The sequence below is a fragment of the Dromiciops gliroides genome, chromosome 3 (assembly GCF_019393635.1).
Source record: "Dromiciops gliroides isolate mDroGli1 chromosome 3, mDroGli1.pri, whole genome shotgun sequence".
In the NCBI taxonomy this organism is placed as follows: domain Eukaryota; kingdom Metazoa; phylum Chordata; class Mammalia; order Microbiotheria; family Microbiotheriidae; genus Dromiciops; species Dromiciops gliroides.
The window spans coordinates 46,370,663-46,395,686 of NC_057863.1; the positions used below are offsets into that span (position 1 = coordinate 46,370,663).

Consider the following 25,024-nt stretch of genomic DNA (forward strand, 5'->3'; position numbering starts at 1 on the left):
CTGATACATGGTTGTTTGGGTTTTTTAACCAGATTAGCCATTCTAGCTTAGATATGAGGACACTCCCAGTGAACCCCTTCGACAGTGGGAGTCCACAGGTGTTCTGTATTGCAATGTACTGAACAGTTATGCTGCCTTTTTAACTTTTCTTTAAAAGTATAAGGGATGAGGTGGCACAGTGGATAAAGCACCAGCCCTGGATTCTGGAGGACCGGAGTTCAAATGCAGCCTCAGACACTTGACACTAGCTGTGTGACCCTGGGCAAGTCACTTAACCCTCACTGCCCATCAAAACAAACAAAAATATAAAGGATAGCTGAGAGGGGGAAGCAATATGTTGGTGATGTAAAAAACAAAAGCTACCCTTATAAGACTTCATCTCAACTAAAGTTATTTTTATTACAGCACAACATACCATTTTTGACAGATGACAAGTAAAAGCCCTGAGACCCAATTTTCTACTCAAGTATTTTGTCACACTTTGATTGGCCCAACTTACAAAGTATTGCCAGTTCCTTAAGATTAAGCAGTATTAAAATTCCATGCTGAAGACGGAAAGAGGCAGAAAGACTATTGTTATGCCTTAAATACTAAGATGGTAGCTTCTTAGAATGTGAAAGTCAATATATGCAGCACCCCACAGAGCTAATACAGAAGAAATTGTGACAAGGTGTTACCAACTACTGAAATTCCAGATGCATTAAAAAAAAGGTCTGACCGAAGGACATGCCTATTGTGTGGGTGACAAACACAGCAGCTGATTTTTGTATAGCACTTTATAAACATTTCTTTAACGATACAAGCAACATTTTTAAAGATACATTCTCATTCCATGTTTTGTTCCATGCAGTCCTGAGTAGACCCTTCATTCTGGGTAGTCTTAGTATTTCCAGAGGGGGGAGTGAGCACAGGACCGCATTCCTACAGGAGACCTTTGCACACAGAAGGCAAATCTACTATTGGAACAACCTTCACGGTAGGGATTTTGACTTTGTATCCTGAGAACCTAGTTCAGTGCCATATAAACTAGATTGAAGTGTTCAGAATACCTGAAACTGTGCTATTTCATGCATAAAAATTCTTACATCCACCTAACTTAACTTTTTCATGATTTTCAGATTCTCTGTGAAACCTCTAGTGTCAGCCATTTCCTCTCATTCTCAAACAGTTCACATTAGTTAATTCTTGTCCTTAGCCATAACCCTTGGTACTCACCTGGATTGCATCAACCCAGGTGAGCAGCTCTCGCCTTTAAGATGCTTAGTCATTTCGGTGAAAATTTACAGTGATTCAGTTAGCACGTGTACACTACATGAAAGTCATCTCCCAAGGAGACAAGCTGATAACCAATGTGGGATGTATGGGTTGTTTTCTTCTACTTAAATGAGATTTCCTTATACTTTAAGAAGCTAAATAACTCAGTGATGTGCCAGAGCCTTAGTACAAGTAATAATTCTGCCTCATGAGTAGGAAGTACCTTATCACTAGGTCCACTTGGCGAATGTGTTCCTTTAATTCTTCCAAAAGAACCCTCTAAACGAGCCCAGAAACAGAATTATTACTACATCAAAGATTTGCTGCATAGACATTTACCTAGCTTTAAAGTACCAAATATTAAGTAAAAAGCATTTCAAGGACTGTCATTTTTTAGAAAACCCCCTCCCCTCCTCAACTCAAACAAAAACCAAGACTATTTTCCTCTGGTCCATCACTCAAATCTTCCTCAGCCTATGAAGAAGGCTAAGAATGTCATTTAGTTTTATACAAACCTCTGGGTAGAAACGGTCAGATGCAATAATTTCATCAAGGGAAGATTATTCTCCTGTATGACCTCAGACAAGTCATAATCTTCCCATGCCTCAGTTTCCTGAAATGCAAGGAAGTGGTTGAGTTGGATGGATGGCCTTTCAACATCTTAGTCTATGGCTCTAATGAAGATCTCATTAATCTTATCCCAGGACAATGGAGAACACCCTTTTCTTTTAAGATTGCTTAGTTACACACAACAATTCTGTGGCCATCATTTTTGTTCTTATAGGTGGCTGGTCTTCCCACATTCAAGGAGGAGTCAGAGGAAGTCAAGGCAGACAAGGAAGGATTTTCCAATTCAAGTGAGATCAAAGTAAATGTTAACACGGATTAAATACTTTTCACAGTCCTTGAAATAACATCAAAATAAATAATTTTATACATAAAAAGGTTTTTAAACTGCCATTAAATCCATTTTTTATTGCCTCATTAGGGAGCAGTTTGAATTTTGTGAAATGCAAGTCCAATCAAAACTTTGAACACATGTAGTCAAATATTTGAACAAAACTGCAGTTTAATTTCAGAAAAAGTGTTAAAATATATATATATTTATACATCGATTTCTGACATACACTTAATGTGTTAGTATACACAAAATGATGCTTTCTCTTGAAACTGTATTTTATGAAATGTACATTTTTAATTTAAATACTCAGTATACACTGCACTTAATCTGCATGTTGCATTTATTAAATACATTAAAATCTGCAATGTAACAAAACGGTTTCTGCATACGAAATTCAAAACACCATTTTAAATGAACAAAAGATGGCTCACTTCATTTTCTCCTAGTGCATGGCACACTAGCTCAGCTCCACCCACACCAGCTGTTCGTTCTTTTGATTTGACATTGTTCACAGACTAATACATAGTACAATAAGAGTGCTGGATAAAAACATGAGGTACGAGAGTGGTTCAAAGATTACAGGTCATGCAGATCATGCTGGACAGCAAAGAAAATTGTGAATGAGAAAACACTAAATAAAAATACATAAAGAATGTGCATTATAAAAAACAACAAACTCCATTACACAGCTTTGCTTCTTTGGTTACAAAGGAGGTTGAACAATTTCACAGCTTTTTATTCCCACCCAAAAAAAAAGTCATACGAAATGTTGAAAAGCAGAGGAATCGTGGCAATTTCTCTATAGAAAGTAGAAACAGAAATGAGCAAAGTTTTCTTCATCAAAATAGCCCATCCATTATTTATTATATCACAATAACTGGTGACTACCTGTACAGATGCACTATGGTCTTCATACTTACACTATACAAAATTTACATTCAAGCTGGGTCTTTACTACTTAAAATAAATACCAAAGGTAAATTGCCATTAGTGTTAGAAATATGCCAGGATTCTTTTGTTCAGTTATTGCCTAAACGTTTTATCTAGTAAATGCAATCCTGTCTATCAACTCCTTTACTGATACTTACATTTATTTTTAAAAAATTAAGAAAAAGTTCTGTGACATTGTTCATGTACATTATGAAAATAGCAGCCCTGTAATAAATAAAACACAAAGAAATGAAAAAACGAATGTAGGCAAATGTTACTTCTATTGAAAGAATGGTGGCTCTTTAGATGAATGGTTACTCATAACAAGATAGGAAGGCTCAAGGTAATCCATGGACAATGGGAGCCGGAGAGCCGCCCCGCCCGCTCATGCGCACCAGATCCTGGCTTTCATAACCCTCCTCTAGGACTGTGCTGGGGTCCCGAAGACAAACAACTGGACACCAACTGTGCGGCATGACGTCTCAAAGTGAGGACTCGCTCTTGGAGGATGATTGTCTAATACTGAAAAGGCCAAACACACACCTGAAGCTCGGCTACTCGCTGTCATCTAAAGTGGAAAGAACACCAGTGGCACAAGGACAGGCTGCTTTCAGGTTTGTCTTAACGAGGCAAGGACGCTTTATGCAGAGGACACATTCGGCTGCTGAGGAGGTTGTGTTGGCTGCGGAGGCTGTGCTATCACTGTCTGCTGCTGAGAAGTGCTACTAGGATTGGCCTGTTGGGTTGAGAGTTGGGATAATTGATCATTGTTTGAAAGAGATTTTAACAGTGCATTCTCTCGTTCAAGTAAAGAGTTTCTTTCAACTAATTCTTTTATTTGTTCCTTCAGAACTTCCACTTCTTCTCTTACTGCATACATCAAATGGCTTTTCACCAGATCCTGTAAACAGAATTAGCAACATCAAACTCACATGAAATAACGGATTAAGACATTTCAGTAAATAAATTCTTCAAAAAGGCATTTTTAAAGACGCCTGTAAATCGGCTTTCAATCTATGTTTTCTAAGTGTATGGAGACCACATACACAAATGTAGCAAATTCTGGTCCTGATTAATAGATGACAAGCACAGTGAAATGTCAAAAGAAGTCTTTAGTTTGATTTCTAAAGGAGGGAGGCTGGTGTGGTATAAAACTCTGAATGCCACTAAGGGGACAAGAAACTCAAGCTCCCAATAGAATGAGAGGAAACGAGAGTATTTTGTGACATCCTTTAAAATACAAGGAAGAAAAAATGTAGTGTGCTAAAAGTCTATGTCCTTAAGTAAAACCTACAAATACGATTTATTCCAGATCCTGCTTGCTTTCACTGTCCAATAGAGCAGAGGGTAGTGGCAGAGTAAGAGTTGGATACAGAGCTTAGAAAGAGGAGGCAAGGCTGGAACTAAAGGGTTGGAGTACAGAAGAGGCATGTGCTATGTAATTCTAGCAATGTAGAAGTCTTTAAAATTCGATTACAGTTAATTTTCAAAAACTTTTGAACACAATACTCATTTTCAGACTACTAAAACACATGTATTTCACTTTGCTGTATATTTTCAAGAGTCCACTGAACCCCAAGGGATTTTAGGAGTGGCTCGAAGCTGGACAGGAAAGAAATCACAGCCTTATTTCAATATAATTGGATCCTTTGTGATATTCTGAGAAAGGATCCATGGGCTTCTGACATACACAAAAAGGTTAAACTAAAGCAGCAAGAGATTGGAGCTCGTGTTCAATTAAAAGTAGTCTAATGAAGAATTTTATCGAACATTATCCTGACACCCCTTTGGTCAAACTATTTAAAAGAAGGTATGTCAGAGCAGGCAGAGAGGCCCTGAGGACAGGAGCTGCCTCTGCTGCTTATGTACACTCGTGGGCCCTTTAAGTTCTCTCTATCTATATGAGCCTGTGAATGAGAAGTAGAAGTAGTGGAACCATTAGTCTAGCTGTTGGTTCAGTCAGTCCTGTACGATTCTTCATGACCCCATTTGGGCTTTTCTTGGCAAAGATTCTGGGGTGGTTTGCCATTTCCTTCTCCAGCTCATTTGACAGATGGAAAAACTGAGGCAAACAGGTTAAGTGAATTGCCCAGGCTCAATTTTTAGCAGAGAAATACCCACTTACCAACAGAACTAATACATTTTGAGTAATGTTTAAGTAACATTCAAATTCTATGAGGCATCTACTTACCATCGCCTGCTCTATTTTGTTGTCAATGGCTACGACGCTTGCCCCAGATGCACTGGAAGAAAAAAAATCCAACATTTTATATCAAATGGCAATTTAGTTCAAAATTTATTAAGTGCCTATTACGCCCGAGGCATTGAATTCAAGCCCTCCCTCTTCTAGCCTATGACAAATTGTTAAGTACTTTTCATGTTTTTATACTAGCTATTAGAAATGATCACATTTAATACATTTGTGAGTTTTCTAACTGTAGGTATTCAGTTTCCTCATCTGTAATATAAAAGGGCTCAATTAGATTAATTCTCTGATGGTCATGCTGTTCCAGCTATGAAGTGATTCCCAGTTTCAAAATTCAACACATTTCCCTCCATACTCTTCACTATTTTTCTCTACATTCTGCACCAGTATACAGCTTTCTATAGTATCACAAATACCAAAACCTTTAAAAAAAGATAGTTATTCTTCATGCTTTTTAATGTAGAAATTCCGATTATCAATTAACTGTAAGGAGGGAAAAAATTACATCATAAAAATTTTCTTAATATGTGTTTCTCAAATCATCAGAATGATTCAGAAAACTAGAGCAAGGGCAAAAGCAAGAAATTAGCATTCTGGAGCTTAGGAATCAAGGCTTTTGAGTTATTCTGGCAGAATGCCTAACAAGCTATCCAGTTAAGTTAGTTTTTCCTAGAAACCTTTAAAAACACTTAGCATACACAAGCACACGAACCATATAACAAATGAACCACGGGCCATTGCTTGAAAATAAAATTTGAAAACTGTAAAACATTACTTCTAACTACCACTGCTTACAGAGGGGAAAATGTAGACTTTGGCTATAAATGGATAGCCATATAATGTTGAATTCTTAATATCCACCCAATAAAGGTTAAGGACTGGTCCAACTCTGGGATGAGTTGCTGCCAAGGGCACTGGGAGGCCCTTAGGTGACCACAGTCACAAGGACAAGTGGGGCTTCAAGCTGGCCCAGTTGTCTATCCATTTCATCATGCTGCCTTTTTCATGTCTTGTATTCAAGATCCTCTTTCTGAAAATTTTCTTATTACTATTAATGAAAATGACCTGGGCCACAATTGACCAGATTCCAAAGTGAAATCTATACCACAAGAAGCAGAATGCGGGGTCAGGACCCTCCATATTTTTCTATATTTTAAATTTTCACATGTCAAGATTGAATCCATTTCTAAACAATTTTATGAGTTGAAAATCCTTGTTATTTTAAAAAAGGCAAAATTTGACTTTGAGCAAACACAGCTTCTCTTACAAGGCAGTCAGTCAACCATCCAGATACATGCTACATTTGGGGGAGAGGAAAAACAGTCCCTACTTGTGAGTTCATAGTTTAATGGGGAAAATGACATGAAAACAATGAGGTACCAATAAGAAAGGCTACTTGGAGAAGTTGGGATTCTAGCTGAGACATGAAGGGAGCCAGCACGTAGCCATAAGGGAAATGGTGCCCACATGGGAGAAGCCATGAAGATCCAATAAAATCAGGGGTGGAGTGACTTGTGAAGGGAGGAGATGTAGGTGAGGTGAGAAGGGTCAGCACCATGACTGACTGACAGCACCTCTACTTCTTGGCATCAATATTTACAGAGCGCCCCGGAAACCCATTTTACAGGGCTGAATTTGTGTATTACTACAACAAGCAGACAATCATGTGGCCCCAGTCACTGCCTGGTAACTGGGCTCTGTGAGTAGCCAGTAAGTCATTGGCTCTTAATCTTTTCTAGTCCCCAGACATGCCAAGCCCCGACCCTTCTTTTTCTTTCCAAGGAGAGTCCCAGGCTTTGATGTTCCCTCTCCCCCAAACCATACCCCGATCCCCTTGTTACTAAATGCTCCAGCCCTCAACATTTCTTGCACTATATTTGTATATAGATGTTACATTTTCTTAGCAGACTATAAGCGCTTACAGGGCAGAAAGTGTTTCACTGATGTCTTGGTATCACTTAGCATACTGTCTTGCTCATAATGTACTTAATATTTGCTAAAATGTTAAGGATATGACAGGGTAAAAAAAGGCATAAAATATATTTTGTTGACAGTACAAAAAAGATACAAAGAACTTATTAAATTCAAAATCAAATTCTGGGTTTTGAACACGTGATAAGTTTATTTCTGACACTAGGAAAAACTATGGAAAGCGCTAAAGATATTCAATAACAGTACTTGGTTAATACTTCTGGATTTCAGTTTCCTCATCGGTAAAATGAGGAAAATTACAAAGCTGTTATGAAATGGCTATGAAAAGTACTATGTATGACTGTAAAGGGTTACAGCCAATTAAGTAGTGTCCTCTACCTGCCCGGTATTGTGGCCAGCATTGAGGACCCCAAACACTAACATTCTACAGGGGGAAGGATGTTTGTGTTCAAAAGTATGGTGCAGATCAGGGAAAAAAAGCTGGAAATATGAAGAAGTCAAAGTAGGGAAGATCATTGGGGACAGTCTGAATTCAAGTCAACAAGCACCTATTATGGGGCTGGGCACTAAGAATACAAAGATGAAAATGAAGTAATATAAAATGATGTTTGAGGTCTAGATCTGTGACTTCATTGGTCTACAAGATTCAGCATGGAGAAGCATCTCCCTTGTAGAAGTAGATTGCCTAGAGGCAATCAGGGGACTTGCCCATCTAACACATCCTAGTCTGCTGCCTCTCCGACAAATATGTGAGCTATCACTCATTAATATAAGGGCTACAAAACATTTCCTTTCTTAATTTATACAGATTAAATGAAGGTCTTATGGAGGGGATCACTCAGATAGATGAGAAATTAAATGTTAGACCGTGAGAATTTGGAAATCCATCTAGTCTAGATAAAGCTTAGACAGAAGTGACAGACCTAGAACACAAATTCTTCTCATTCTTCTGATTAACTATCTCAGCTCCTAGATGATCCTTTATAACATTGGTTCTCTTAAGGTGAAGATCCCAATCCCTTCTCTTCTTTTATGCTCCCATTTCAGGGCATAAAGATGCTGTGGACCCACTGCCCTCCTCGAGTTCACCCTCCATTCTGTCTCTTATCTATCCCTACCTACTGACTCCATCTGTAAAATTCTGTCCTTTATCGGCCATCTCTTCAAGCTCCTATTTTGAAATTCTTCTTCCCTGCCTACTATCTACACTAGCTACACCTCCCCTCTTGCAAAATGGTTTCTGACCCCTTTCCTCGTCTGAAATAACCTTTTTTTTTTTTTTTGGTGAGGCAATTGGGGTTAAGTGACTTGCCCAGGGTCACACAGCTAGTAAGTGTTAAGTGTCTGAGGCCGGATTTGAACCCAGGTCCCCCTTACTCCAGGGCTGGTGCTCTAACCACTGCACCATCTAGCTGCCCCTTGAAATCACTTTAAAGGTCACCAATGATGCCTGAAAAACAAAATTCAGTGGTCTCTTTGCAGCTTAAGTTCTCTGAAACATCTGAAACTCCTGACCAACCCAACCTTGCTGGCTACTTCCTCCTCCATTTCTGGATATTTCCTTATTCTTTCACTGGATTAATTATTTACCTCTATCCTTCATCCTCTTCCCTATCTTCTCTTACAATTCATTCCCTCTTACCTCTAATCAGGTGACTCCCAAGTTACATACTATACAGCTAGATGTCCTATCAGCCATTCAAATTCCAAAGCTCTTTCCCATTTCTGACCTGCATTTAAAAAAAACAAAACAAAACAATCTCCACCAGAGTCTTCACATATGCAAAGCATGCTTGATTGGTCTCTTACAAATAACATCAACTCAGTGGTCAAGAATCAGCAATTCTACCCTTCACATCACCTTTGGTCAAGGAAGCCCTTATTTCTTGCACGGCTACCAAGATCACTTTTAAATACTGTCTTTACCTCCTCCAAGCTATCCTGTCAAAATCATCTTTCTACATCCCTCTCTCTAAACATTTTTAGAGTCCTACTGCCTATAGGATAAAATACCAACTTGCTGGCTTGGCATGTCAGACACTACACAACCTGGCTTTAGCACACTTTCACACCACTCTCCTTCATGCACCCTTAAGTTTCACCAATCTTGTTTTATACTCGTTTCCTCCAGGTATTTATTAGTGATGGAAGGCCACTCCTTGGGCTTTCTCAGCTCTATCAGCAAAACCCAGCTTAACAGATTCCTCAAAGCCTTCACTTGGATAAGTGATCTCTCCCTTTCCCAAAGGTTTTTTCTTGTCTCCTTAAGCATATGCATTTGTTACTAGCTCCACCCCCCACCAGTGGTTTTCTTCTCAGTGATATCCAAAGTGTGGGATTTGGCCATTTGGGTTCTAGATCAAGGATCTAGAATATCAGAATCCACATAGCCTCCTCCTTTTACTCAAAGTCACACAGAACCAAGAGCCAGAGAAGACTGATTCCTAGATGAGGATTCTTTCCACTATACCATACTATCTCCATGAATATCACAGTACTCATTTGAAGCCACACAAATCTTTTTATAAAATCTTTCACAGGGCTGCCTAACTATTTTTTTTTTTTGCCTAACTATTCTAAATGACAGTCAGAAATTAACAGGACTAGGAAAAGTGTTAAAGAGCACGAATGATCCAGAACTAAAATTCCACAATAATCAAGGATTTACAGTAGTAGAAAGAATGCTTTGTTATAGCCAATTAAGCACCATGTGCAAGTGGTTAGGTTAGACAAGCACACGGATTCAAATACACATGTAACTAAATTTTTCTTCCTCCTCATTTATCTTATCTTGTACATTCCCAGAAGGCTCAGCTCTGAGAATAAGGGAGTTCACTTCCTGGAAGGGGCTTTCTACTCAATGATCTTTATGTAGCCAGTAGAAATGTTAACATCTCTAACAGTCAGATGTTAGAAAATTGAAGAAATCATAAGCCTGCATGCAGCAGTCTACGATGTTTTTGTGTTTGACTTAAAGAATCCTGTAAAAGTGTTTCATACTGAGGCATCTTTCTAAATTACCTTGCTTCATACACATTTGGATTGTGGGAATTGAGAGACAGACAGATGGTCTCATCCTTGCTCTGAATTCAAATTTCCTGGGGACTAAGTTTTCTCAAGTATGGATGGACTATTTCTAAGATCCTTTCTGATGCAGGATTCTAAGATTTACTAGACTAACTCAAAATAAAAGAAGCTGACAAAATATAGATGGACAAGCAACTTTTGTGACCTACAATGGAGAGGAAAAAAAGCCCTTGAGAAAGACAACTGTAGAATAGGGAAATGCAAAGGACTACTAGTCATTAAAGCAGGCACTGGAAAATTCACACCAACTACTTAATTCTTAATTAACACTTAATACGTATTCTTAAGTCAATTATATCAATTTCACATAACTATTCACATAACACAATAACTTCTGCATATCATCCACATAATGAATGTATGGCCAAGATAATAAATTCAAGAATTGAAAAATTCCCAAATTAAAAGTACGACAGTGCTTTGCTCCCTACAAAGTACATGTGTCTAGTCCAGATTCACTTTCATCCTGAGCAACTAGATATAATGGCTTTTTTTTGGGGGGGGGGGGGGCTGGGCAATGAGGGTTAATCCAGGGCCAGTGCTCTAGCCACTGAGCCCCGTAGCTGCCCCCAAAGCGCAGACATTTTAAGGTTAACTTTCTCCAAGTAATTTCACCTAATTAGCCAAACAATGTTGTCAGAGTGCTAGATTAAGAGTCACAAGACCTGGATCTGAAAGCTAGCACGGTCACTTAGTAGCTGTAGGCCTTGGTCACTCACTTTCCCAACCTGGACTCCAGGTGTTTCATGTGTAAAAAATGAGGAGACTGAACTAGATTATCTTTATACCAATCAACATTTAATTTTATGACTTATGCAATCTTGTGCACTAAAACATATTTAACCAGTATCAATTAATGGGTCATGGGGAAAAAGTATAAATGGTATACTATGAAAATGTCTAAATTATAAATGACTCAAAAATACCTCAATTCTTCCTCACAATAATCCAATGAGGTAAATGTTAGAAGCATTTTCAGATTCCTCCTTTGAGGAATCTGCCTGCTCCAGCATTGTTTCTTCACTCTCAGGCAGCTATCTTACACTTCCTAAGTGACGATTATTTGTTATTATTGTACTTGGCAGTCAAGATTTTTTATAACCATATTTATGCTTGGAAACAAACGAGTAAATTTGACACTGAAACTTAGTATCCGGAAGAACACAACAAAAATTCCTATTAACAGAAAATTGAGCATGGTTTTAGGAAATTAGGAAAACTATGGTACTGAACTGTGAAATAAAAGCACAATGTCAACATCTTACTATCAAAACCAAAAGCTGTTATCAATTATAATCTTTTGTTGTATGAGTTAATAAAATCTGCTGCTAGTTATGCAATACAAGGAAACAAGTGTGTCTATTATATCAAATGAATCAATTTAAGCATACAATTTGTCAGTTGGTTTTTGAGAATGTTGGTAACCTAACGTAGAATGAGGTTTGACAGGATGAATAGATATTTCCTTCCTCTGAGTCAGACTGAAACATTTCAGCAGAGTGTGAGAAAGGGGTAGGAGGGAAGCATTTTTATTTCTAATGGAGTTTTTACTCCAACATTAAAAGTATATTTTGGGGCAGCTAGGTGGCGCAGTGGATAGAGCACCGGCCCTGGAGTCAGGAGGACCTGAGTTCAAATCCGGCCTCAGACACTTAACACTTACTAGCTGTGTGACCCCGGGCAAGTCACTTAACCCCAACTGGCTCACTAAAAAAAAAATCTCATTACATTTAAATGGTAATCACTATAGCAATACCTAGGTGATTTATATATAGCATCTATTTGGTTTTTTTAGGGACAGGGTGCCAGGTCTGGAGTCAGTTCAAATATAACTTCAGATACTAAGTTATATGACCCTGGGCAAGGCACTTAACCCTGTTTGTTTCCTCATCTGGAAAAGGAAATGGCAAAGTACTACTTTTTGCTAAGGAAACTCCAAACGGGGTCACTAAGGCCTTTTACTACATATTAGATGCATATATCAGCTCATATCAGCAACCAAGTGGGCATGACGTTTTGGTGACAGATTTCCAGCTCCAGGTGCTATAAAACACCTGTTAAGATTCTAATACTGAAATATTAGTTATATCCATGTATCCATTTAAACTTTTTTAGTCTGAGTCTTGTATCTGTTCTGGTGATGAATCGGCTAGGAACTATTCAAAGACCAATCTAGACAACGACAAGATGGTCTGTAAAGAAAGCCTGGTGTAGTTTATTATATTGGCATCCACCTCATTAAAAGATTTTTCTATAACTTTTTCTAATTAAGAAAATGTGGGGTTATGTAGCAAACATCAGTTAAAATGTTTACAAATATCATGGCACTGAATGCCAACTGCCTTTTTTTTTTTGGCAGGGCAATGGGGGTTAAGTGACTTGCCCAGGATCACACAGCTATTAAGTGTCAAGTGTCTGAGGCCGGATTTGAAGTCAGGTCCTCCTGAATCCAGGGCCGGTGCTTTATCCACTGTGCCACCAGGGGCCCCCCCCCCCAACTGCCTTTTAATTAAGATTAAAATTTTGTAAACCAATAAATCAAGTGAAACAGGAACCTGTTGGGAAAAAGGCAAACTTTTCACACCACTAAAGTTATGTCAGTGTCAGAAAGGATAATAGTGGTTCAAGTCCAGACTCTGTCTCAAAGTCCAAGTCACTTAAACCTGAGCCCAGTCTTACATGACTGACCTCCAAGGAGCACCAGGAAGAGAAGCTGCTGAGCATGAGCTAGTATTATTCATGAAGCCTACAAAATTCCAAAAACAAGGTTCGCTGCCACTTGACATAAGCAGGGCTGTGCTGGAGCCACCTCCAAAAAGAGCTTGCCCGAAGGTTCTCTTTGAGGAAGCATTCACACCTGAGAAATCCGGCTTCAAGCCTGGGCTTGATTTATTGTCTTATGGATTCTTGCAGATTAAAGCCCCCATTCTTCCCTAGAATTTGCTGTTAAACCTTTCATAAGCAACAAAAGGAATAGCTTTGGGCAGCAACATGTCGGGCCTTGATGGGCTCAGGAAAGTGAAGAGCAAACCACCAAGAACCCTCCATATTCCTGGCTACTCACAACATTTTAAAGTGCTTTATTGGTTTGCAAAACGATTTGCTCACAACTTGGTGAGGTTGATAGTGTAAACAGTATCTTCAAAGTATAGATGAGCAAGCCTGCATCTGGAGAAGGCTCTTGACTATGATTAACACAACTATGATGGATCTGTCAGAGGTGAACCTAGTTGGCCAAAAACTCTACCGCATGGATACAGGTAACAGCTGTGGGGACATTAGGAGGGTATCACAGTTCTTATAACCAGGCCAGGAAAGCTAAGTTAGTTACTGATATCCTCCATGAACTCTCCCAAACAGGTCATCTCCAATACAAAAATGAAACAAAGAAAAATGGGCAACTAAAACATATCTGATTCCACGGTACAATGCATTCCTGGCAGCCCGGGAAGCTGGGTCTAACTGAAGACAAGAATATTTTTTGGTATGTGATTGCCAAACCTTAATTTGAAAGGATGCTATTACATATGAATGCCAGGTGGTTGGTTGGTTTGAACATGGACTCCTAACTACCCCCCCCCAAAACCTTTGGGATACAGGTTAAACAAACAGCCACAGTATAGGAGAAAGAGCAGTGGATTGGGAAAGCTGGGCTCAAATTCCAACTTCCTCTTTTAATATTTCCTTATCTGAAAAATGGGGGAATCCCTGCAGCCTTTATACCAGGGGGATGCTGTGAGTCCCTATGCAAGAAGGCACATAAAGTGCTTTGTAAACCCTAATTTGCCATGAGCATTTAAGGTCAGGTACTACTATTCAATTACCTAAAAGCCTTCCCATTACTAAGAATTGTCAGAGCATATAGAGATTTGGAAATGTGGCGGGCGTCAGTAACCTCTAGGCATTAGCTAATTTTGAGTTGTAATTGCTTCCATTAAAAACAGTGGAACAACTGATTTTTAAAGAGATTAACAAAATATATTATCCTGCTATATTAATTATATCTCAAAGAAATAGGCTTGTCAAAGCAATTATAGGGCATTACATTTACTGTTTTAAGTAATTTAGCAATTTTGATTATTTGAATAACTTCATTATCATCTTTTGGGTGTTTTTTTTTTTCAAAAAGGGGCACATTTCCTCGATTGACATTAAAACTTAAAATCCTGGATTTGGGGTGCTGGGGTGGGAGAACCATATACTAGTCAACTAGACTTTAACTTCAAAATCATCTTTTTATCATAAAATTGTATCATTCAACTACAAATTTACCCATGATTATGTAACAGAATAAGGGGGGCTTAAATTTTTCTCTGTCAGACCATCACAATCAAGACAAAGCACTTGGAAGTTTTACAACGTTCATAATTTGAAAATTTTAACAATTTAAACAAGATAAATGATCTAGTAAAAAGTAAAGTGCACTTCCAAGTACCTACAAAAGTACAGGGTTTTGTTTTTAAAATATAAATGAAGGTGAGCAACAAAAGTGTTAATTTTTTTTTTTAAAGTGAGGCAATTAGGGTTAAGTGACTTGCCCAGAGTCACACAGCTAGCAAGTGTTAAGTGTCTGATGCTGGATTTGAACTCAGGTCCTCCTGACTCCAGGCTCTATCCACTGCACCACCTAGCTGCCCTAAGAAACAGATTTTTAATTTTTTTAAAGAAAGATAAATGGAGGTGAGAGACAAAAGTGTTAATTCTTAAAGCAAAAGAGATTTTTAAAAACACCTAGAGTGACTTCAAATTACTTCAGCAAGGAAAATAGAGTACAGATTAAAAAAAAAAAGCTTTCAAGGAAAGGAGTAAGTTTAACAATTTTTGTAGTTAAGATCAATAACATTTAAAGCTCCTTGGGGGGAAATTCCTTCCAAAGGCCTAGGTAGAATTAATCTTAAAACACCATAGTTTTACATTTAAAAATATCTCTAGAAAACAGATAAAACATACTAGATAAAGAAAACAAAAATGAAACAAAGAAAAATGGGCAACTAAAACATATCTGATTCCACGGTACAAACAAGTAAGCAGAAAATGAGATTTTGCCCAGCAGAAAAAATACATAGTAAGTATATATTAAAGCCCCTAATAAAAACTTCAAAGTGAGCCAAGTCATCAAAAAAAATCACTGAGTAAACATTTTATTAAGATGCTAAACTACTGTGTGTAAGTGCTTGCATAATATTTCAAGATGCTACAACGGGTTAAAAGAATCATGGAAATTGAGAAATGGAAGGAATCAGGGTCCATCTGTGCACTCCTGACATGGATGCTGTAAGGATTGTCCAGGGAGGACTAGTACCTTGTGTGTGAGGGTTTGTGGAGCCCTTTTCTTCAGGGCTGCTCATCCATCTTTGTGTCCACCTGACACTCAACCCTGCGGTGCCCAGAAATGGTAGCATGTGCCACAGCCAAATCGTTTCTGCAGATTACAAGGTTGAGAATAACCAATAGGCCTCAAACACATAGGTGAGTTAAGGAGATGTCTACCCCAAGTACGCAAAGACTTCCGCTGGTGGAGTGTGTGGATGGGAATAATTTGTTCCAACAGCCATGAAGGTGGCTGAAATAGCTGCTGTGGAACATTTACTGCTTGATCAAACATTGAGATGCCAAGGTCATCAACTGCCTCCTGTGTTTTTCTTGCCACTGGACTTCTGACTGGAAGAGAGCGAGGCTTTCTTTGTGAAACTTGGCCTCACTTAAATCCAATTCACATGGTGTGAATCCAAACCAAGATATTATCCCATGTCACTGGTCCAACAACAACTGAGGACATACAGAAGGGGCATCACTCTTTGTTCTTCCTCTTCACCATGCTAACCATAGCACAATCCTCCAACCAATCTTAATTGCGAGGTAAAGATGTCTTCTCTTCTCTGGATGCTCTCTAGGTTATCAATGTCAATACTTTTCTTCGTTATGTGTGCCCAGAACCAAACAACACCTCAGATAAGAGCTTGCTCTTATATAGGCTAAGACGGGCAAGTTAGATGGTGCAGTGAGTGGGTAAGAGTGCTGGGCCTGGAGTCAGCAAGACCTGAATATAAATCCAACTTCAAACTCTTCCTACCTGTGTGACACTGGGCAAGTCACTTCACCATGTTTGTCATTTACACTGAACTTGCGGTTCACTAATACCAACGGATCATTTTCAGACAAAATACTAATTCCTAATCTCAGATTTGTAAAGCTGGTTTTTGGTAACCAATTTTAAGTGCTATATTCTCTCAAACTGAATTTTAATTTAGTAGACTCAGTTCCATACACTCATCAAGATCCTTGGCTGTCATCAAGTGTGTGAAGCTATCCTTTCCAGAAAATCTGGCCATTTGATGACAAAGTGTTAACTAGTACAGGGAACTCAAGCCCAATTACTTGGGCTACTCCCTTGGAAACATCCTTCAAACAACCCGAATCATTAAAATCCCTCTGTCTACATAGAATTACAAAAATTATAAATTTTACTAACAGCTTTGTTAGGTAAACTATATCTGCATCATCCCTCTCTTCCATCAGTATAGTAACCTTGTCCAAAAAAAAAAATAAAATAAAATAAAAAATCAAGGCATCGAGTTGGGCAGTAGTTCTTGATGAAGTCATCCTGAATATCTAATCACCCTTTTTAATTGTCTCCTTTAATGATTCTAGAATCTTCCCAAGAATTGAAGTTAAACTCACTTGCCTATAATCTGAAAACTGGGCCATCTGCCCTTCTCCAATTTTGAGACACCATTCTTATTTTCCATGATCTTCTGAACATCAACAAAATTATGTGAAAACCACATATTCTAATTACTTCTCATACCTGGGGAGGTAGTTCATAAAGACCAGGTGATATGAATTCAGTAAGAGCAATTAGTTGCCCTTTAGTTGTCTGGGGCATCAATTACCTGTGAAGTCTTTGTTGTTGTTATTGAGGAGGCTAAAATTCCCTGTGTCAGAGGAAAACAGCCAAGGAAGAAGTGGGTAGGGACACTCACTTTTTTTGTTTTGGAGGGCCAATGATGTTTAAGTGACTTGCCCAGGGTCACGCAGCTAGTCAAATGTCTGAGGCCAGATTTGAACTCAGGTCCTCCTGAATCCAGGGCTGGTGCTTTATCCACTGAGCCACCTAGTTGCCCTTGGGGACACTCACTTTAACATGGAATGTCCAGTCATCCCAGGCAGACACCCTGTGCCTCCTCTGACCCTTTAACTTGCTCTCAGTGCTGTAAAAGCCTGCTTTACTTAATTCTATACAGCTTCTCATCCATCTTCACTAATTTTACACATGACCCCATCTCCTTTTTCACAAACTCCAGAAGGGGTGGACTCTGCCTCAATGACCATGAAGGCATTATTGCTTTCACCCCAGATCCAAGAGTAAAACTTACTCCCTTCTGTATTTCTCCAACTTTTGAAAGGTTCTGTTCCCATTATGGCAACTCCCACAAGCAGGTCTTCTCAACATAAGATGCCAGACCTCCATAGACCTTTATTCTTCTTGTTGCTTTAGGACAAGGTGTAGCCATCCATACATGGATGTATCGCAGTCATGAGTTATATTGCATCAATTTAAGGTCAAATTTGCCTTTTGGTTTAAAGCCTCCTGCTCCTCTTATACCCTGAACTGATGGGACTTCCATCACTGTTTAACCTGCCCATGTCTTGATTTTCTCATGATACTGGCTAGTATTTTCCACAAGACAAATCCCTCACACTTTAATATCAACCTGGGTTTCTGGAACTATTTTTTTTTTTTTTTGGTGAGGCAGTTGGGGTTAAGTGACTTGCCCAGGGTCACACAGCTAGTAAGTGTCAAGTGTCTGAGGCTGGATTTGAACTTAGGTCCTCCTGAATCCAGGGCTGGTGCTCTATCCACTGCGCCACCTAGCTGCCTCGGGCTTTTTTTAAAGCTCAGGAGTAGCGGCTGGACATGTGATTTCATATGTCCAAGTTTTAAATTTTCTCCTTGATCTATGGTCTATCCCTAGGGAATTTACTCCTGTAAGTCTTACTCTGATCTGGTTCCTTAAATACACTGGCAAATGCTGGTTTATGAAGAGGCCTTGGCCTGGCCCTAGAGGAGGAAAACAATGATGCTATCTCTAAAAGATAGCTTCAGCACAAAAGATGGCATGTTGGGCTCAAATCAGCAAGAACTAGGTTCAAAACTCCACCACTGTGAGTTCATGCCAAAGGTCACTTAATGGGTTTCCTCATCTGTAAAATGAGGGTTACAAATACTTATGTGATGCTCTTAAAAGATAATGTGCAGAAAACGCGCTGCTTAGAAAAACCATGGTGTAATTAAGGGGAAAAAACACCTGGTTTGGAGTCAAAGGGTCTCTACCCTTTAGCAAATCATGGTCTAGAATGACTTTTCTACAACCAAGGGTTCATCAAAGACATGCACTAAAAGTATCTAGAATTCACACAAGAAACAATAGTTACAATATTTATAAGGATAAATTCAGTTTTAACTTGGGTCTCATTTCTCTTTGGACAGACTTTTTTATACTTGAGCATAGCATTTGGTTAGTCTTTTTTTTTTTTTTAAAGTGAGGCAATGGGGGTTAAGTGACTTGCCCAGGGTCACATAGCTAGCAAGTGTCAAGTGTCTGAGATCAGGTTTGAATTCAGGTCCTCCTGACTCCAGGGCCTGTGCTCTATCCACTGTGCCACATAGCTGCCCCTTGGTTAGTCATTCTAATGGATAACAGTGAAATAATTTGGATTAAGCACTGCTTTTTTAATTAACATATTTGGCTTTATGAATGTTTTTGTACTTATGCATCTAATGAAGGGAAATAAGTAATAAAGATCAAATAAGATAATAGATGCAGAGTACTCTATAAAATAAATTGCTCTTTTATTATTACTACAAATAATATAAGTCATATCAAAGATCTGACTAGCTTCTTGAAGATTTTGGAAAGCTGTCTAAGCTGCCCTTTTGATCCTACCCCATTCAAAATCTGACGCTTATTTCATGCTAGGGACACACAACATAATGCTAGCTCCCTTCCTAAGCCAAGAGGCATTCCTTCTGAATTCATTCTTATTTTCTAACTCAAAATTAAATGATTTAACACCCTGAATGTTTTAGTACAAAAACAGTGATGACAAAAGCAATTTAAACTACCTATGACTAATGTTTAAAAACTAAATTCCTTTCATTCTCTATGATTTCGGCTAGGCCATAAATCATAAATCACTTGATTCCTGATGCCTATCTAAGATTGACAAGTTTCTCATGAGAATAGTTATAATACACATACTAACAAAGTAAAACAGAAAATACAACTTCACATTTAGAGAGTCCTAAGAAAAAACAAAAACCAGTTATCAAAAGCTGTTTCTTAGGTATTTCACAAAAACTTTAAATGGGGGTCTGATTGGGAAAAAAATAATAAGATATTAATAATACCACAAAGCCATAGTTTTTGAAGGGTGAAAAGACTTTCCTCTAATGCCTTTCAGTAGTATTGTACATAAAAAGAAGCAAGCTCATTTCAGTGTCAGCTATAGCTGGGAACTTTTCTGCTACATCTAACAATGAAAAAACATTTCCATTAGTTATAGAACACTGGGCCTGGCATGCAAATGTGACCACAGACCTAGCTGCCTGCCTCGGGTTCCCTCCCTGTAAAAATGGAGGGCATCACAGCACAGCACCTATGTCCTATGTTCCAGTTCTGTGAACATTCTTCAAGGAGACAGTGCTCTATCTTAAAGTATGTAGAATGCCAGTTCAAGAATTATTTGTACATTATTTATGTAACTTAAAGACTGATTCTTGGCTTAAACTATGTAGGGCCAATTTTGACCCTGGAGGAATCTATCTGCATTAAGAGCTGTGCACCAGCACCCAGTGTGAGTCCATTCCACCATTTGATATCTGCCTGTCACCTTGCTGCCTTCAGTTTTCTGAGTTGTGAAGTTTAAGCAATCATACCAACTCTACAGGGATGTTGAGAGGAGAGTGCTTTGTAAACCTAGGAGCCTCCTGAAGATCTCTATGTAGCTGTAATCACTCTTGTTTTTTTACCGTGTCTTCTATTCAACAATACACTTGCTGGGAAACACAAATCACTCAAATTCTCTGGGCCTCAGATTCTTAGCTGTAAAATGATGAAAGTTGGAATAAATGACTTCTAACCTACCTTTGAAAGCTATCTATCAATAATTCTACTTACTATCATACAATGCATATACAGGTGTGATGAAAAAAGACATTAAGATATTTTGTTGTTGAAGGCATAGTCTATAAAATAATCCAACCCCAAACTAAAACTTCATCAATAAAGGAAAATTCCATCTGCTATATGGTTTCATATAATTATAAAATGATCTAGAATAGTGAAAGCTAAATTTTACAAAGCTGAAAGATTAAACTCTCCATTGAAAAGGTTCAAGCAGTGCTTAGTAAAATAGGAATTGAGCAGAATTAAATTTTGCCAAATCATTTCACATTAACTGAGTTAATACTGAGTTTGTTTGGCTGTATTTTTATATTTCGTGTGTTATACCATTCTCATGTTTCTCCCCCAACCCCCCAAAAAATCTATTCCAAATTTTCTTATACTAGTATTGTTGATATATAAGTCCAATGACATCACACAATACATGCTAACAGCCTACTAAAAGAACTATTCATTTTCAAGTACAATTAGCTATAAGGGTTTGGAGCCCAAAATTTGGTTTAAAATATGCTAAGAACCCTTGTACATAGTAGGCACCCAAATAATAAAGTCATTCAAGAATATATGTTAAAAGGGGATCATTTTAGAGAAGCCTTTTTAAAAAAAAAAAACAACAAACCTGAGGTATGTGATTAAAAGTTGGAAAATATTTTACTACAACTAGTGAAGAGGGAGCCCTTTCAACTCAACGGAACCTTCTTCCAACATGTACTAGGCTTCAAAATTATTTATTAACTGCTTTACTATGCAGCTAACATATATAAATGGCTTCTCATAAAGGGTTACATTCCACAACGGCTATATTCAGTACAAATGTATGAGAAAAAATTTATACTAGTAAATTGAAGCTATCAATTTAAAAATACTGAAATGTTCCTTCCATTCAAAAATTGTAACTTACATTTATATAGTATTTCAGTTCATAAAAACCACCAATTGTCAGAAGGCCCTAATTGAAGATTTTAAGAAGTATGGAAGTAAGCTCTGTAACAATCAGATGCCTGGAGAGTGAATGAGTGGTGTGTGTAGTCAAGTACAATAGCAACTTAGGGCTCTGTGAAAATTCCAACTGGAGATGTGGTAGGAGTATGCCCATTCACAATGTGAAATTACAATGTACAGTAACACTATAAAGGACTGCCCTGCATATATATCACTAGATATACAAATAATGGCAGATCTAGAGGGGAAAATCTCTAACTGAAAAGGTTCAGATACTTTACTGGTAACCTCGAGGGTTTAATACATTTTTCAAATACTAAGATATAAAAAGTTAACTAAAAAGATGTTAAAGATAATGGTTACAAAGGGATACTCAGCTATAAAAAGTGAGGACACTTTTGATTTCTAGTAAGCACTGTATTACAAATTGTTAAAGAAGCCCATTAAAATTAGCTTTAGAAAATACAAAGCCATAGTAACAAAGAATATGGATTATTCTAAAGGCAGGAAAAGTCAGCTTTCTCAGCTAAAATCAGTTGCTATATATAATTGCTATTAAATGATTAAATGTTTACTGAAAACTGTCTCACCCATGCTATCTTCCCCTAAAAAAACCCAAACAACCCCACCCTCAAAACAGAAACAGAAACAGGTGTGCCTTGGAAGGTTTCATTTCATTTGGGGGTGGAGCAATGAGGGTTTTGATATTCCCTCTACTCATTTTCTAAGCCATAAACTTTTTTTTTTTTTTTGCAGGGCAATGTGGGTTAAGTGACTTGCCCAGGGTCACACAGCTAGTAAGTGTCTGAGGCTGGATTTGAACTCAGGTCCTCCTGAATCCAGGGCTGGGGCTCTATCCACTGCGCCACCTACCTGCCCTCTCTTTTTTTTTAAGATTTTGGCTATTTATGATAGACTGATTTCAAGGGAAGACCATAGCAGTATCACTTACTACTTATGTGACCCTAGGGCCACTTTCTTTACTTTCCAAAATTAAGTGAGATTAGACAAAATCAAATTTGGGTCTTAAATACCCTGTCAGATTTAGGGGGGGGACAATCTAGGGGGTACAGAATATTCCAAGAAGATTAAAGAAATTTTACTGCAAAATAGAAATTAACCATAGTTTCATATTGAAAAATTGTTAAATATTTGATACATAATTTCACATTCAGTATTTCAGAAGAATCACAAAAATATTAACGGAACCCTTATTATTCACTTCATATCCCTAGCATCTAGTTTCCACAGAACTATTTTAGAACTCTAGGTTTAAATGCTGTAGTTCTGTGTATTTCACTACAAAATACAAGCAAGATGAAAACACTATTTTTATAAGATAAAATTCATCTTTTTGGGGAAAATATTGCTTATTTTGGGGGAGATTTCTAAATTTATTTCTAAAACATTATGTGTAAAGGACTTCATAAACTAAGATAATCTAATCACTGTCATTTCATATCAACGAAGAAGACATCAATTTTAAGAATCCATTGGGCTTTCTTCATTTCAGAAATATCTATCCACTGAGGAAAAAACCAGATTACGTAGTAAAATAAAGGAACTTAAAATAGATCTAATGAAGAAAATAGTCATACACAAAGCGCTTTTTAAAAAGCTCTGTTTGCTTTAAAAAATATTTTTCTAAAGAAGCTTCCTAGACTTAGTCAATTATCTGGGGATTGTACTGTGAATAGAAAATCCCTATCTAGTAGCATTTTAAAAACCAGTTGCCAATATAGGGTTTCATTTTTTTTTACTTCTTTGATGAACATTAGCATCTCCGAACAAAAATACTGTCTCCAGTCCCATCAAACAAAGGATCACATACCCCAAATACTTAATAATCCAAAAGTTATTGTTAATTTAAATCTAATACTATATTCTTAGTTATAGTGTAGGTTCAGTTTGTTCATAAAAAGTCATCTCAATACAATAACATCAGGTATAATACATAAAATCTAATCCATTATGTCTTACCAATTTTATGACCTGATGAGACACTCTTGTGGACAACATTCAGTCCTTAGAAGCTAGAATAACCCTTCAACCATGTGAGGGCATCACAACTTTTAAACTTTCGGCTTTCGATCATTATTATGTCACATTCCTCCTCCGATGCTGAACTCTAAAAAAAATTCTAGCAAAGAGTTTAAGTAAATAAATGTTTTAATCAAATAGCTTTAAAATATTTTATATAGCAACGGTTTTGTTTTTAACATGGTTATACAACTGACATTTTTGAACTTATTTTTTAAATTGTAAAATAATTTCATATTTGATCTGAAACAACTCAATTTCGACATGGACCTAGAACACTAGTTAGTAGATATGCAAGTAGAAACCAAACTGTTCCAAAAGTTCTAGGTTCATTAGATGCAATTGGCCACAACAGCCAGCTCTATAGCCCAGTAAAAAAGGCATATGATTTATATAATGGGCAAACTGGACTCCAGCACAAATGACTTGTACTTCAAGTCACAATGATCATTAAGATGGGTAAAATGAGTCCTATGTGAAGTGTATGTTCCAGTCCATTCAGTTTACATGGGCACACCACAGCTAGCTTTTTTTAAAATAGAAAGCTTAATGGTGAGACAGAGCAAACATCTATTTGGTTCTGGGATTCATGAAAGCAATGAGTTCATTGGTGTAGGTACACTCTCCTGGGCTAGCTCTGAAAGCTTCTTTGCTTCAAGAGGTCTTGGTGAAGTGTGACTGGCTAAAATACGACATCATTTAGTGGTCTGAGCACAATTAAGAAGGCTGTTCCTTCTGCTTTCAGGCCAGATCGCTGATGGTCTTGTACCTGATGCCACTCTCTATAATCTTGGTAGGACCTGCCAGAACTGTCACTCTTCCATTAACACAGCCTTGAAGACTGCAGTCACATCCATGCTAGGATGGATAACAGGAGGTCTTTGGGAGAAGGGTCTATGATGAAAAAACAAAACAAAACCCAAATAACCAAAAACTAAAAAAGCCATTAAATGCTCTAATGCATTATCTTCATCATTTACATAACGTAAAATCTTATAACTATAGGCACACACTTACACTTAGTATTACGCAGTGTCTTACCAAGGAAGGTGTTTTAGAGATACTACTTTAATGAGGGGAATTAGTTTAGGTGAAACACCTTAATTTTTAAAAGTTATTTTATAGAAACATCTTATCTTCAACAGGGCATTTTCTCCACAATCCTTGAAGGATCCATTAATAAGTTTCCCATCAAGTCACATTCAATTTTGGTTGCAAATAATCCATGTGTCTAGAAAATCCATTAAAATTTGCAGGCTTTTATAATCTAGGTTGAAAAAGATGGCATCAGTGATACTAAACATTTGATTCTACTAATAAACAAAAAAGGAAGTGGGGGAATAGGGGCAATGGGGTAGGGGGCGGGGGGAAGAGAAAGCACTTTTAAAAGGTAATATAAGTAACTGAATTTGGGTATAAAGTAATAACCACTTAATGACTATTATAAAAAGACTATGGAGTCATCTCAGAGATCTCAAATATTAGAAGTGATCAGGGCTTGATTATGTAGATTTTAACTTGTAACTCAATTCTACTATTATATTA

At 37.7% G+C, this 25,024-nt stretch overlaps 1 protein-coding gene across 2 annotated transcripts in view; it reads right to left on the reverse strand.

Annotated features, from left to right (window-relative positions):
• Positions 1 to 409: 409 nt before the first annotated feature.
• Positions 410 to 25,024, reverse strand: part of TSC22D2 (TSC22 domain family member 2) — a 50,621-nt gene continuing 26,006 nt past the window's right edge. For both annotated transcript variants that reach the window (XM_043996394.1, XM_043996393.1), the window contains 2 exons: positions 5,277 to 5,328; positions 410 to 3,986 (listed from right to left, as the gene is read on the reverse strand). In XM_043996394.1, coding sequence (XP_043852329.1) covers positions 3,726 to 3,986; positions 5,277 to 5,328 — 313 coding nt within the window. In that variant the 3' untranslated portion in view covers positions 410 to 3,725. The remainder of the gene's footprint in view (positions 3,987 to 5,276; positions 5,329 to 25,024) is intronic.